Genomic DNA, 14,102 nt, shown 5'->3' with positions numbered 1-14,102 from the left:
TCATACCACAATTGAATAATGATGCTACTGCCTGCAATTAAATAACAATTTTGGTCGGTTCTGATCGCTGGTGTGAGGGTTCTGGATGCTTTTCTACTTATTCCCTTCTTCTCCTTCATTGAATGTCAGTCTGCAATAAATATCCCTCAATGGGTGGTGGAGGGTTATGTCTTTTCCATGGCCACATCTCTTCCTAAGGGTGGTGTCTCTTTACAAGCTGACTATTGCCATTGGACTAACAACTCACTGCCTTTTATATCTCTGCCCTTCTAATGATTTGTCTTATTTTTCTCCCTGCCCCTCCTCAATAAGATCTCCTCCTTTATATATCTTCTACGGTGGAAATTCATGCCCATTAGTTAGGTCGGCCCTTATTTAGTTTAATGAATTTAAATAAATTCAATCACTTCCTCAGCCCTTAATTTGGTTGGCCCTCCCTAAAATTATGCCCAAAATTTATTATTAATTTACGTCAGCCTGGCACCTATTGAATTGCCTAGGTTTTTTATTATTTAATATCTATTTATTCATTTAGTTGGCCATAAACATGGGTTTAACCTAGGTCAGCCATCTTAAATAAATGTTATTATTTTTTTTTGTTTTTAATTTGGACGTCTTGGCATATATATAATGCTGCAATCTGTATGAACCCTACGTGGGGCATGACAAACCAACCCTAACAGATGGTGGATATGTCATGGCAAAGTTGCACCAAAGTTGAGAATGCTTGCCACTTTCCTGCTTCGACAAGTTGTCAATTCCTTTATTGCATAGAGAAATCAGTCCACATATAGCTTCATCTAGTCAATCAAGGAACTCACCACTCAACAAACAAAGAAGTCAGTGATCATACATAATGCCTTGCAACTTCAAAATTGACAAACTCCTGGGTATTGTTAGAGTCCAGCTGAACATTAGGATGTTGATCTCAAAGATGGCACACAAGTTGACTAGGAGAGCCACAAGAAGAATTGGTTGGGGTTCCACTTGATGAATCAGCCTCCCATAATTTTGATGTAGTGTTACAAGATGTTGGTTTGGGGCAGCCATAGTTTTCTATATTGTTGTCATTTTGTAGTTGAAACTTGCAAGCTTTGGGCATTTTGTTGTAATTTTTATAAAATATATATGCACATCAATAATGAGTGGTTAAATTTTGTTTGTTTGTTTGTTGACTCTCATGTGAAATCTCAATTCAACTCTAATGTTATGTATTAAAGTTTTAGAATGTACATGATGAATGACTTATCAATATTATCATATGAATTTTTTTGAATTTCCTTTATTTTTTAATTTTCTCTACTATTTTAATAGACATTCCCTTCTCATCCCCTAAAAAATGGCCTCTCAAAAAATTCATCCCAAAAATGTTTCCTCTCATCCCTTCAGATTCCCATCTTGGAATCATGGTGTAACAATGGTTAGAAGTCCTAGAAAAATCAAGTTGTAAGATACTTCTTTATGGGTCATACAAACATCTTATGGTTTTTTATAATGACGATATCATATGAATGAAGTGGATCTAGATTATAACATGATCCAATTTGGATCACATGTAAATAGTTTATACTAACATAACGATATGCAAAACATATGTGCATAAATATGTACCAATCTACTTTTACATAATCATAGCATATATGTAGCATACATCTGTATACACGAATATCTACATAAAATGAACATACAGATTCCTATTACTGATTCTCCAGATTTTAAAGCTTGCTTTAGCTATCCACAAAATGAAAATTCGCATTATGCACTTTGTGACACACCAAGCTACACAACTTGAAGACAAGATGGCTCTAGTGGTCCCTTCTGTGTCTTGAATGATCAAAAATATGGAAAATTGAACTGAAATCAGAAAAACAATACTTAATACAAACCTGAAAGATTGGTTCACCTCTACTGAAAATGGATGTGTGTAATTGCTGTGAAACTTCAGATTCTTCCTCGCCATATCCATCTACTTGTGTCTCTGTCAAATTTATCAATATTTCTTTGTCACTTTGTTGAATAGGATCTCTGGAGACAGTCTCATTCATTTCCTGACTGTGCACATCTCCTGGTACCTCTGCAGTCAATGACCATTTCCACACTTTGCCATCATCAGAAACAGAGATAAATGCTGTCTCCAGGGCATGAGTAGATTGCCCCAATAACATGGAAGAAGCAGCTTTTTCTGTGTAAGCAGGCAGCTCAAAGGGCTTGAAACCAGATACTTCTTCTGAATTTATTATGTGAGCTTTCTCGATTTCAAGCTCTGAAGAGCAATAAGAAACAGCAAGTATTGTTGGTGATGGCACTGATGTGCCCATCAAGGGCATTAAAGTTTCCAACATACATAACATGTAAGTCTGCTTCCCTCTGCAATACATATGCACTAAGTAAATCCATTTAGAAAGCTGCAATAACACGTGCATCTCAATCCAAAATCTGAGGTTTCTCTGAGAAGACAAATCATACATGTTTACGACATCTATTGCACCCTAAATATGACCCTTCTTGAGTGAGTGGGTGAGTGAGTGAGTGAGACAGAGACAGAGACACAGACAGAGACAGAGACTTCAAAACAACAAAGATTTTTAATTTCTTTCCCAGATTATATAATGTTTTTTATTTAATTAATCTTTGTTGCGCAATGGCCCTTAATATTTACTTCTTTATTGTAAGTCTCGGTTTTTTGATGCTTGTCCTTCAACCCTGAAACCAGAACACAATTTTTTTAATGTATTTGACACTAAAATTTGCAATGAATGGCATATACTTTGGGCATTGAGATATTAGTGTAGTTCTAACAATTATGTTTGTTGTTACTTCTATTCCCTTTTTAATTAAAAGATATTCTATCATGCAACATATTTATAAAATATTTTTTGTGTGATGGAATCTCCAAAACAATTTTTTGATGCTATGGATGACGCTAAAACAACCTTTACATATTTTTCTTAACTGATATTTCATTCATATTGATGTGTGATTTTCACTGTCAAGTAAATTTCTTGGCCTTCTTAGGGAACATAGACATTTCAGGTGATAATCATGCCTGGAAACAGGCTGCAATAGGAATGCAAAAGGTTTCTGAAACAAATTTATTTATTAGTTGGTGCATATATTCTAAGCAATCTTAAAACATGACAGGGTCTTGAAACTGGTATTTTCATAAATCCATCAGAACTGAGACAGAGATTTGGAACTTGTGAAGGACACTAGTAACATTATTCAATATCATCTGATTAAAAGCTGAGGACTATGTTAACTGGCCCACCAGGAACCCCAGTAAATAAAGGAATTTTTCATGTGATTGGCAAGGTGCACACTTGTCTGCTTAGTTGAATTATAAACTCAATATTGGTCTGTCTGATACTTCACAAATCTTTCCTATTGTAAAGTCTTTGCATACAATACAGCAAGCTGGGCATTTATACACTATGTGTTGAATGAATAGAGATTTATTTTATTGTAGGGATTCACACATAAATCATCCAAGAGTTATATGTTTTGACAGGAGGTACAGGTTGTTGAAAGGAGCGAGTGTTGACGCAGCACACATTGTGAAAACTGAAGATTACTACTCTATCAATCGGGTATATTATTGAAGTTATATATTATGTGGGACCAAGTTTAATTTGGCCAGATCTTTCTAAAGTTTGGGAACATGAAAGTGGCTCTTCCTTGGACCAGCTTGAGGTAATATCATGAGTTCTGGAGCAATATTAAAGACTGTGGAACAGAAATATGTTTGTCGGCTTATATTAGCCTTGATGCGAAACACATATATTTCATACCCAGCAGTAAGGCAATCAGGGGTGGTTTCTTCACTTGTGACTGGAGCTACTTGTATGAACTGGGCCTAATCTGAGACCAAGTCAATTGTGACTGAAGAAGGCAATACTGCCAGTACGTGAGGAAGATACTGCAGGTATGCAAGAGAGATGCACTTATGCTCAGCTACTTAGAACGCTGGCATAAGTCACTATATCGATTAATCTATCTTCAACTACTGTTCTTCAGGTAATTGCTGCAAGCTAAGGTCTGAACTTACTCTCTGTAATGAAAGTTAAAGTTAATTTTCTGTTTGGTATCTCTGCTATATACAAATTCTGAATGTCATATAAGCAACAAGGCTCAGTCTGTTAAAGAAGCTCAGATTTGAATACATTTATCTTGGAATTTTAAGGAAGATAGTGTTGTTTTTCTGTTATATCTACTTGCGGCATCTTTCAGAAAGAAGGAATCGTGGCCAATAGATATTAAACCTTGCATTGAATTGTGAACTGCCATTTTCGTTCAATGTGGAGTATTGTTTGAAGACTATTATGCTCCTTGTTGCTGCCTATGAATTCTAAAGAGTCATGAAGTCTATTTGATGAACGAATTCTTTGCATTTCCATAAAACTCTGTGTTCCAGCTGTGGGAATATTGTATTTGCTAATGTATATATGCGGGGCCTTAATTTTTCTAACAGGATTATAATACAATATTGGGCACTGTGAAGAGAAGCTCTATGGTCGAAGCTACCTTATCAAGGCTCTGTTTAGTGCGATTGGTATGATCTGGTTTCACTCACCTTGCCACACCTATGCTTAATGGAGTCATGAGGATTCTTGTTGGGTGTGGAAGACTAAAGACTGAATTGATTCCAGGTTTTGATATCATTCTTGCTTGTCATGGAGGATCATTGCTGACTATATCCGAGTTGCTAGCCACTATATTCTTTCCTGTGGTATGAGGTTCCCGGGGTGGACTTCTATCCAAAGCACAAATCTCTCCTTGTGGCGTCAGCCGCCTTCATTGGCACGAGGACACATTTTAATATATCTTTATATGCTTCAGACATATATAATCTCATTTCCAATTTTAAGAGCTGCTTGTAATGAGATAAGAGCGAATAGATAGATAGTTGTATGAGCAAATCGTAGGTTATGGGAAGTGCCATAAATCTGATTGATAAGCAGGGCACCCAACATCTCCTATTCACCAGTGGCTTAATCTCTAAAATATAGACTCAGTATAAGCTCGGAAGTGGATCATTTGCTGTTGATAATAAGCTGATTGCAGAATTTGAAAAATTTCTTGTATGGCCACTCCTTGCTAGCCACTGGAGGTTCATTAAAGGCTCATCGCATACTGATACCACTAACTGCCGTAGTAACAATCAGGTTCTTGAATATTGTGAATTGATTTTTATCAGCAAAGGAACTCATTAAATATTCTGTATTTGAGTTCTGTTTTCGTTGTGGAATGGAGTTATTTCAAGATCAGATTGAGGAGTTCATTTCTTTTTGATTCAGTCATTCATACAAATATATCTTGGAACAGACTTGTGATTTGTTATTTTACTTGATCAATGCATGTTGAGGCTTATGAATAGTATCCTTGGCACTGTAAAACAACACCCATAAGAAACTTTTTAAAATATTTCAGTTTGGTGCCTTTCAAGGAATGTATGCAAACTGTTTGACAGAATAACTCAATGAGAGAAAGGTTAAAAAGTGGGTGGAATCCATAGGGGATCTTTCAGTTTTAAACAAGTAACAGTAGCTTAGGGTTACCCTATTTCTTGTTTTGCCTAGTTTACTTAACAAGCAATGGTCACCTATGAAATATTCTTTCTTCTATTTAATAAGAACTTATAGCATACAAAACAATTTTCCTTTGGAAACAATTCGATTCTCAACAAATACTAGTAATTTATAACAAGCAAACAAATGAACTTACATGCAGAATGGACGCTAAAATTATTTCCTGACTGGACTTAGGAATTCTTTATTCAGAAAGGGTTTGCATTTGAACAATTACAATATCTACATACCCAAACTAGAGACTGTCCTCAGGTAATAATGATTGTTGCAGGTTTGCTGCAGACCTGGGAACCTTGTTTTTTTGGCACCAAACCTTCCCTCTGGCTGGGATACTAATTTCCATGGACTGCTGTTTGTGTCTTCAGCCGCTGAGCATGAATTTGGACCAAAAAGCTAAACCACGATGTTGCTGACTGCCCTCTCTTAACTTTCGAACTGCTTCAACTGAACTCAGATGTCTCCGAACACAGGGTTAATTGCCTCCAGTAAACAGCACTAGCTATTTTTGATGTCTTCAGAGCTGGTAATGGATTTATCAGTCTTCTAGGGTTTCGTCCAGAAGAAAATCCTCACAGGGGTTTCGTCCTGAAAGGAGAACTCAGCGTGCAGAGCCAAAATCAAAACATAAGCAATGAATGAATGAATGCTAACCCACAGTTGATGCCTTTAAATAAAAACTCCAGCCTCTAGAAGATTCCTCATTGGCCACTTAGGCAAATATTATATGTTGTATTAATTATTAAATGACCCCCACGTTTAGTTGCCTAGGAGAAACAACTTTATAACTTAAAATGGCCCCAACTTAAGTTATATTGATGAGTTATAGTATTTGATCTCCAAACATTAGCTTTTTGGGGTAAGTCATTAATTATTTATTTATCCCCTTTATTAATTGATTAATTCTAGCCTAGGGGATGAGAGTGGCTATAATTTGACTGTCAATGGCCTGTCAAAAGAATGAGGAAATTACAGACCTCCCTTTCCGGAATTGCTAGTCCTCTAGCAATTGCAAGCTAGGGTGCTGCAATATCTCCTCACCTTCCTATTATGCCTTGCATATCTATTCCCCATTAGTTTCCTTGTGCTACAATATGGGTCCCCTATGTTGCTCGCTTTTTGCTTTGTCCTTTTTGTTTTCTTGTTCTTTACCTCGGAACTCTGGAGTCCCGGAGTCCAGAGGTCTCTTCTTTGTTCCAACCTCGGAACTCCGGAGTTCCGGAGTCCCGGAGTCCCAAGGTATCTTTTTGTTCATACCTCGGAACTCTGGAGTTTCGGAGTCTCGAGGTGTGTCTTTTGTCTTTGTGTTCTTTACCTCGGAACTCCGGAGTTCTGGTGTCCCGAGTTATGTCCTTTGTTTGCTTGTTCTTTACCTCAGAACTCTGGAGTTCCGGAGTCCCAAGGTGTGTCTTTTGTCTTTGTGTTCTTTACCTCGAAACTTCGGAGTTCCAGAGTCCCGAGGTATGTGTGTGTCTGATCCACCCCAGAACCCCGAAGTCCCGGAGTCTCGAGGTGGATCCTTGCTTGTTTGAGTTTCCCTACCCCGGACCCCCGAAGTCCCGGGGTAGGATGTTTTGTTTGGTGTTTTGTTTGTTGAGCTAGGAACCTCGAGACCCCAAAGTCCCAAGGTCCTGTTTAAGTCGCTCGTACGGACAGGTTTTGGGAGGGGGTATAAATAGGAATGATGAACTTTTAAAATTCATTTGTGCATTCAGAGCTCCTTCTTCCTTGCCTCCTAACCGCAAGCTTCCAAACTGCCGAGCTTCCTTTTGCGTTCTTGGGCATTTTGATCCACCAAGTACGTGAATTTTCTTGCCCTTTTGGTCGTTTATAGGTTAGATTTTCTTTCCTTGTCGTTTTTTTGTTTTTGTTTTCTCTTCTTTTCGTTTTTTTTGTGTTTTCCGCGTATCCTGCGTGCCCTAGTTTCCTTACCTCGGAACCTCAAAGTTCCAGGTGGTTTGAGTTTCCTTACCCCGAAACCCCGAAGTTCTGGGTGGTTTGCTCTTACCTACCCCGGAACCCCAGAGTTCCGGATTCAAGGCCTATCTACCCAACCCGGAACCCCGGAGTTCCGGGTGGTTTGCTCTTACCTACCCCAGAACCCTGGAGTTCCAAACTCTGTTTTATAAAGAAAAAACTCCCTACTCCGGAAGCTCGAAGTCCCGAAGTGAAGGAACCTTTTATGTTTTTATAAGGAACTGATCCTCGTTTTCTTCTCACAAGTTCAGGCACTTAGATGGACTCATCTTCTAGCAAAAGAAGCAAAGATACTGATAAACTTCCAGCTACCATGAAGTACCACTATCAAGGACAAGTCTACTCTTCAAAGTTGGATGATCAAGTGAAATGGGTTACCGACACGAAAAATTGGCCATATTGAAATTGAAGATATCAGAACCTAGTTAAATAAGGCCCAAACTGGAGGCCCTACACAGGAGAATCAAAAGATCGGGCTTAGTGGAGACAACTATTTTTCCACAATCAGTGCAAGCACCAGAATTTATAATGACAATTGCTCAGTTCTACAACCCAGACACTAGAAAGTGCACTGACGCACAGGGGAGGACAGTTATAGACTTGTCTCCTGACATGCTGGGATTCGTGTTTGGTATCCCAACCAGAGAAGAGATATTCCTCTCAACTGAAGAGGAGGCCTTGAAGGCATGGAATGACAATGTTGCAGCAAATAAAAGGCACATGAATGAAAACTGGCTAGAAGAAGAGAGGAAAACAGGTCTCAAGGGAACAGAGATCCTGAGGGTGGACTTCAAGGAGCCCCAAAGAGACTTAATTATTATGCTGAGCAGGGCCTTTGGCAAGCCTGACTGTAAGCATTTCCATCCATGGATGTTCCAGTTTATGACTACTATCCTAATTGGAAAGCAATATTTTGATTGGCCGCAGATCCTCTCTGACAACATTTGCAAACAAATGGAGGAAAACCTTTTAGGAGGGGACAGTTGTGAAAACTTGTAGTCTTATGTGTACATTTTGGAGCTGAAAATTGAAATGTTTCAGCAATATATGAAGGATATGGCAGAGATTCGGGTCCCTCAGAGAAATTTTGTCATATGAGAATTTTGTAAAACATATGCTTGGAGCCTTCGGTTGAGGATTAACTAGTACCGGAATAATGGAGCAACAATTCGATGTCGCCCTCATGGACAAGTACACGTACTTGATCACTCAGTGTCAAGAGGTGGCAGAGACAATAGGGGAGCTAGAGAAAGGAAGGAAGCATGCAGATGGAGTTTTGAAGAAGTATAGATTTAGAATTAAACACGTAGCTGATCCTCCTGTCCAAGTAGTCGCATGCATAATGGATAATTATAAAGCTTTTATTAAAAAGTGCAGGATGAACATACAATTGCTAAAGATAGCAGAGTTTTTGCATGACCCCCAATTTTGTATTTTTCAGCTGCAGCCCCAACTCAGGTTCTAATTTTGAGCAAAATTCTGCATGACTACGAAAATGTGGCTCATCTAGCATGGTCTTCGTAGTGCTCATGCAAACCCTATTTCGTAGTAGTTAATTGGAGTATCAAGACAGAAACTTGCAAGTTAACTGCAACTCCTAGTTTCAATTCTTAATTTAGGTTAGATTTATTTCCTAGATAATAGGGCAGAAAACTTCTATAAATTGAGAAGTTGGATTCGTTTGTAAGGGTCCCCAAATTGATGACTTGTGGCCCACTTAGAGATTTTTAGAATATTTTGGTAGATGGTTAAGAAGTTGAGTTATTTTGTTATACATTCATTGAGATTAATATGAGAAGCAGCTTGTAGATTGCCTGATCTACATCTATATTCTACTAAATTGTTATGTGTAATCTGGTAATGTCTATTATTTGGAGTTAGCAACATGGTTTGATCTTTTTGTTTATCACTTTATGAATCATATTGCGCACGTCAGTGGTGTATGAGAATTACTGTGATAGGCCATATTGTTGATGATTTTATTTCCATAAGTCTGTGAAATTGATGATTTTGCAGGTTTTATGGAGGTTCGTTGTTGAATGCTAACTTGGATAATATTTGATAATTTCTTGGATTGCCGAGAATTAATTGAGTAGTTCATTAAGTTGTTATTGTATTGGTTTCACTATTATTTTATTGTTCCCTTGTACTCTTCGCAGTTTATTTTCCAGAGAATCTTAAATCATAAAATAAAAAAAAAGGAAGTTCAGCCATTTATGACCAGCGAGATTTAGTTTCAACCAGCAGGCCCCTTTACAAGTACAACCACATCAACCATTGGGCTGCCCATCACCGTCGTGACCCGACTATAAAGACCTTGGGGTAGTGAGTTTTCCCAAATTCATTGCTTTTCAGGAGAGGTGGTGAGTGTTCACATTGGCTACCTGACTGTTGGCGGGTGTGTCAAAACAGTCGTCAACGCTTCCCATGTGGCATCTTCAAGGGGTAGATTCTTCCACTTGATTAAGTATTATCGAACCATTTTGTTTCTCAACTTCCTCTCCCTCCAATCTACAATGCCTTCTGGAACCAAGACCAACTTCCCCTCTTTATCTAGAGGTGGTAATTTAGGAGATGCAACTGTATGCTAACCTAGAGCCTTCTTAAGACAAGAGACATGAAACACATTATGTATTTTGCTGCCCTCCGGTAACTCTAATTCATATGCAACCTCTCCTATTCTCTTTAAAATCTTATAGGGCCCATAAAAGCATGGTTTCAGCTTTTATGCCCCACTCATCTTCAATGTGGACTGTCTATATGGCTGCAAACGTAGAAAAACTAAGTCCCCCACTTCAAAAGTCCGCTCAACTCGGCGCCTGTCAGCGTACATCTTTTGTTGGTTTTGGGCATCATAGTTTAAAAACTCGTGGACTCACCACGGACTCGCGAGTCCGTGGGAGCCACGTGGCGAGTCCATTTGCAAGGACTCGCGAGTCTTTCAGATGGACTCGCGCGACCCAAAAAAACCATCAGGCAAGCTTTAAAAATGATTTTTTTTTCGTTTTTTTTGCCTTCATTTGGCATAACTCCCCCCCTTTTTGACTTTTTTGGGGGTTAAGGGGTAACCCTAATTGGAGGTGGGCCAATAAAAAAATAACACTCGATGCCTTTATAAAATTAATAAAAGTATTTTTGGCCTCGCGGGGCGCTGCCCCTCGACCCTGCCATGTATCGTGACAGGGAACGCGCAAGGGGCGCTGCCCCTTGACCCCGCAAGGGGCAATGCCCCTTGACCCCAACTTGGGGGCACTGCCTCCAAACCCCCGTCAAAAAATATAGGGGAAAACTGCGCTGATGGAAGTAGGGAAAATTTAACCTCCGAATCTGATTAAGCTCCATATAACAACATAATTAGCATTGAAGAAATCTTGGTATTATACATTTTAGAGTTGAAAGTTTGAAACTATGAGTATGAATGATGAAATTTCAAATATTGTGCATTTGTTGATCATATGAAATGTGTAATGTTTCAATTATGGCTCGTATGTTCTCTAAATGCATTAATTTCTTTACTTTTTTTGTAAAACTACGGTTTTTTTTTTGTTGAGTCTTTCGCGAGTCGTGCACGAGTCCGAGTCTGAGTCCAAATTTTTGGTTTGTCGAGTCCGTGGCGAGTCCGAGTTTTTGAACTTTGTTGGGCATGATCTATGTTATCTTTGAGTGCTTTGAGGATGTCTTGATAGTTCTACATAGTCTCCTTAGCCTGTGGGACCTTACTGTCATCAAATGCTAAATCCACAAATGATAAAGCTTCATACCCATACAGAGCTCTGAAAGGTGACATGCCAATGGACATGTGATAGGTGGTATTGTAGCAATACTCACCAAGATAGAGCCACCTCACCCAAGCACGCTGCTGCCCTGAAACATAGTTTCCATAGTTTCACAAATAGACTTCAATCCACTTGTTAGCTATTTTTGTCTGCCCGTTCGTTTGAGGATGGTAGTTGGTGTTGGGTGTCAATTCAATTCCTACCAATCTAAACAATTCTTGCCAAAACATACTCATAAATCTGTTGTCTCTATCACTTACAATGGTTTTGGCCAATCCGTGCAATCTGAAGATCTCCCTGAAAAATAATTCTGCAATCTGCAATGCTGTGGAATCTGTAGGAACAACAAAGAAGTGTGCATACTTAGTGAGCCGGTCAACTACCACAAAGATACAATCTTTCCCCTGCACACGTGGTAGTCCTATGATAAAATCCATTGATATCCCTTCCCATTTCTGCTCAGGAATTGGCAAAGGTTGTAGAAGACCTACAGGAAATGTGTGTTCTAACTTATTTTGTTGGCAAGTTAGACATTCTCTAACATGTTGGAGCACATCATCCTTCAATACTTTCCAGGTAAACCTCTCGCAAATTTGGCGATAGGTTTTGAAGAAACCTGGGTGTCCTGCTGCAGGTGAATCATGTAGTGCCTCCAATATTTTCTTCTTCAGTATGGAACCAGGTACAAGATAGATTTTGTTTTTAAAATAGATAATATCATCCATCACTGCATATCTATCATCTTGCACCTTACCATCAATAAGATCACAAGCAAAAGGATTCTTTGAATACTCAACCAATAACTGCGTCTTTCAATCAGCTGCAATCTCTGTGAGGGAAAAAAGAGTGGGTTTCCTAGAGAGAGCATCTGCAACAACATTTTTCTTTCCTTTTACATATTCCACATCAAAGTCGTAAGCTTGAATCTTGCTTACCCATTTTTGTTGCCGCTCATTCAAATCCTTTTGCTCCAGGAAATACTTGAGACTATTATGATCTGTACGCACTATGAAACGAGTCCCAACCAGGTACTGCTTGAACTTAGCTAGCGCATGCAAGATCGCTAACATCTCCTTATCATATATGTGGAATAAAGTTTCTCATTGTCCCTCAATTTTCTGCTCTCATAAGCGATCGAATATCGGTTCTGCATTAGCACTGCACCAATTCCTTGCCCTAATGCATCACACTCCAAAACAAATGGTTGTGTGAAGTCTGGTAGTGCCGGCACCGGAAATGAGCTCATAGCATCCTTAAGCTTATCAAAAGCTAACTGTGCACTTTCTGACCATTAGAACGCACCCTTCTTAGTCAAGTCAGTCAGTGGAGAAGCTAACTAAGAGAACCCACGCACAAACCTTTTGTAATATGAACACAGCCCCAAGAAACTTCTCAACTCAGATATGTTTTTAGGTTGTGGCCAGTCTAAGATTGCCTGAATCTTCTCTTGATGCACTTCACACCATCAACGCCAATGATATGTCCCAGTTATAAGATCTTTGTCATCTCGAATTCACACTTAGAGGCTTTTGCATTAAGTGACTGTACCTGCATAATACCCAATACCACGTCCAAATGATGCACATGATCACTCCAAGTTCTGTTGTAAATCAAGATGTCATCAAAGAAGACCAAAACAAATTTCCTCAGCTGCTCCCGAAAGACGTGATTCATACAAGACTGAAATGTTGTCGGTGCATTTGTGAGTCCAAAGGGCATGACCACGAACTTAAAATGCCCGTAATGGCAACGGAAGGCAATTTTGTGAATGTCGTCTTCTCTGACACGTATCTGATGATAACCAAAGCGTAGATCTATTTTGGAGAAGTACAAGGCCCCGTGTAGTTTCATCGATCCTGGGTATGCGATACTTGTTTTTTATAGTTTTCTTATTCAATGCCTTGTAATCTATACACATGCGCGTCGTCCCATCTTTCTTCTTAACCAGAACTACCGATGAGGCAAATGGGCTCGAACTGGGTCTGATATGTCCCATACTGAGAAGCTCTTTGATTGTCTTCTCAATCTCCTCCTTAAAGTGATGTGGGTGCCGATAAGGTGTGGTGATCACGGGCTTTGGGCCCTCTTCCAGCTCAATCACATGTTCAAATCCTCTGTCAGGTGGTCGTCCAGGATGTATATCTCCAAAAACTGCACTATGTTTATCTAACACTGTTTGTAAGTCCACATGGTACTCTGGAGACCGGTTTAGAAGAAACAAAACACTGTGCTGCCCAATCTAAATCACCATATCTGATAAGGGCCTCCATCCTTCTAGCTGACACCAACCTAGGTCCACCATCTGCCATTGCCTTAAGTATTGTCTTTTTCCCATTTACCATGAACTCTAGCTGCATTTGTTTGAAGTCTTGAACATAACGTTCAAGTGACTCCAACCACTCCAATCCCAACACAGCATCTATGTTACTGAGATTAATCACGTAGAAATCCCCTGTCAAAGTGTAATCACCAAACTGTATACTAAGTTGGGGAATTACCTTAGTGCATATCAACGGGAAACCGTCAGCCATTATGACGCTGAATCCCGAAAACTCTTCAGCCTGAAGTCCATGCCTCATTACGAATCCTTCGTCAATGAAGTTAAGTGTGGCTCCGCTATCAGCCAAACATACCATCCTTTGTCCCTTAAGAACACCCTTCAGCCTGAAAGGTCTGCCTCCAGATAGAGTAACAATGCGTGGAGTTTCCTTAGTTGTTGAGTCCTCCAATTCTATATGTGTCTGATCTCCCTAATTAGAATCCTCAT

General features: G+C 39.3%; 1 protein-coding gene across 5 annotated transcripts in view; it reads right to left on the bottom strand.

Annotated features, from left to right (window-relative positions):
* The window catches only part of LOC131031599 (uncharacterized), a 250,528-nt gene that overhangs the window by 227,438 nt on the left and 8,988 nt on the right, over positions 1–14,102 (bottom strand). For 4 of the 5 annotated variants that reach the window (XR_009103063.2, XR_009103062.2, XM_057962752.2 and 1 more), the window contains one exon: positions 1,887–2,367. Coding sequence is in view for 3 of the 5 variants with exons in the window: in XM_057962752.2 (XP_057818735.2) it covers positions 1,887–2,367 (481 nt within the window). In the remaining 2 variants the exon portion in view is untranslated. Of the gene's footprint in view, positions 1–1,886; positions 2,368–5,815; positions 6,101–14,102 lie in introns of those variants that run through there. The other variant, XM_057962753.2, reaches the window with a different exon arrangement.

Source organism: Cryptomeria japonica, chromosome 2, assembly GCF_030272615.1.
Source record: "Cryptomeria japonica chromosome 2, Sugi_1.0, whole genome shotgun sequence".
Taxonomy (NCBI): domain Eukaryota; kingdom Viridiplantae; phylum Streptophyta; class Pinopsida; order Cupressales; family Cupressaceae; genus Cryptomeria; species Cryptomeria japonica.
The sequence above is the reverse complement of the archived record's forward strand: the minus strand, read 5'-3'. Positions and strand labels throughout refer to the sequence as shown.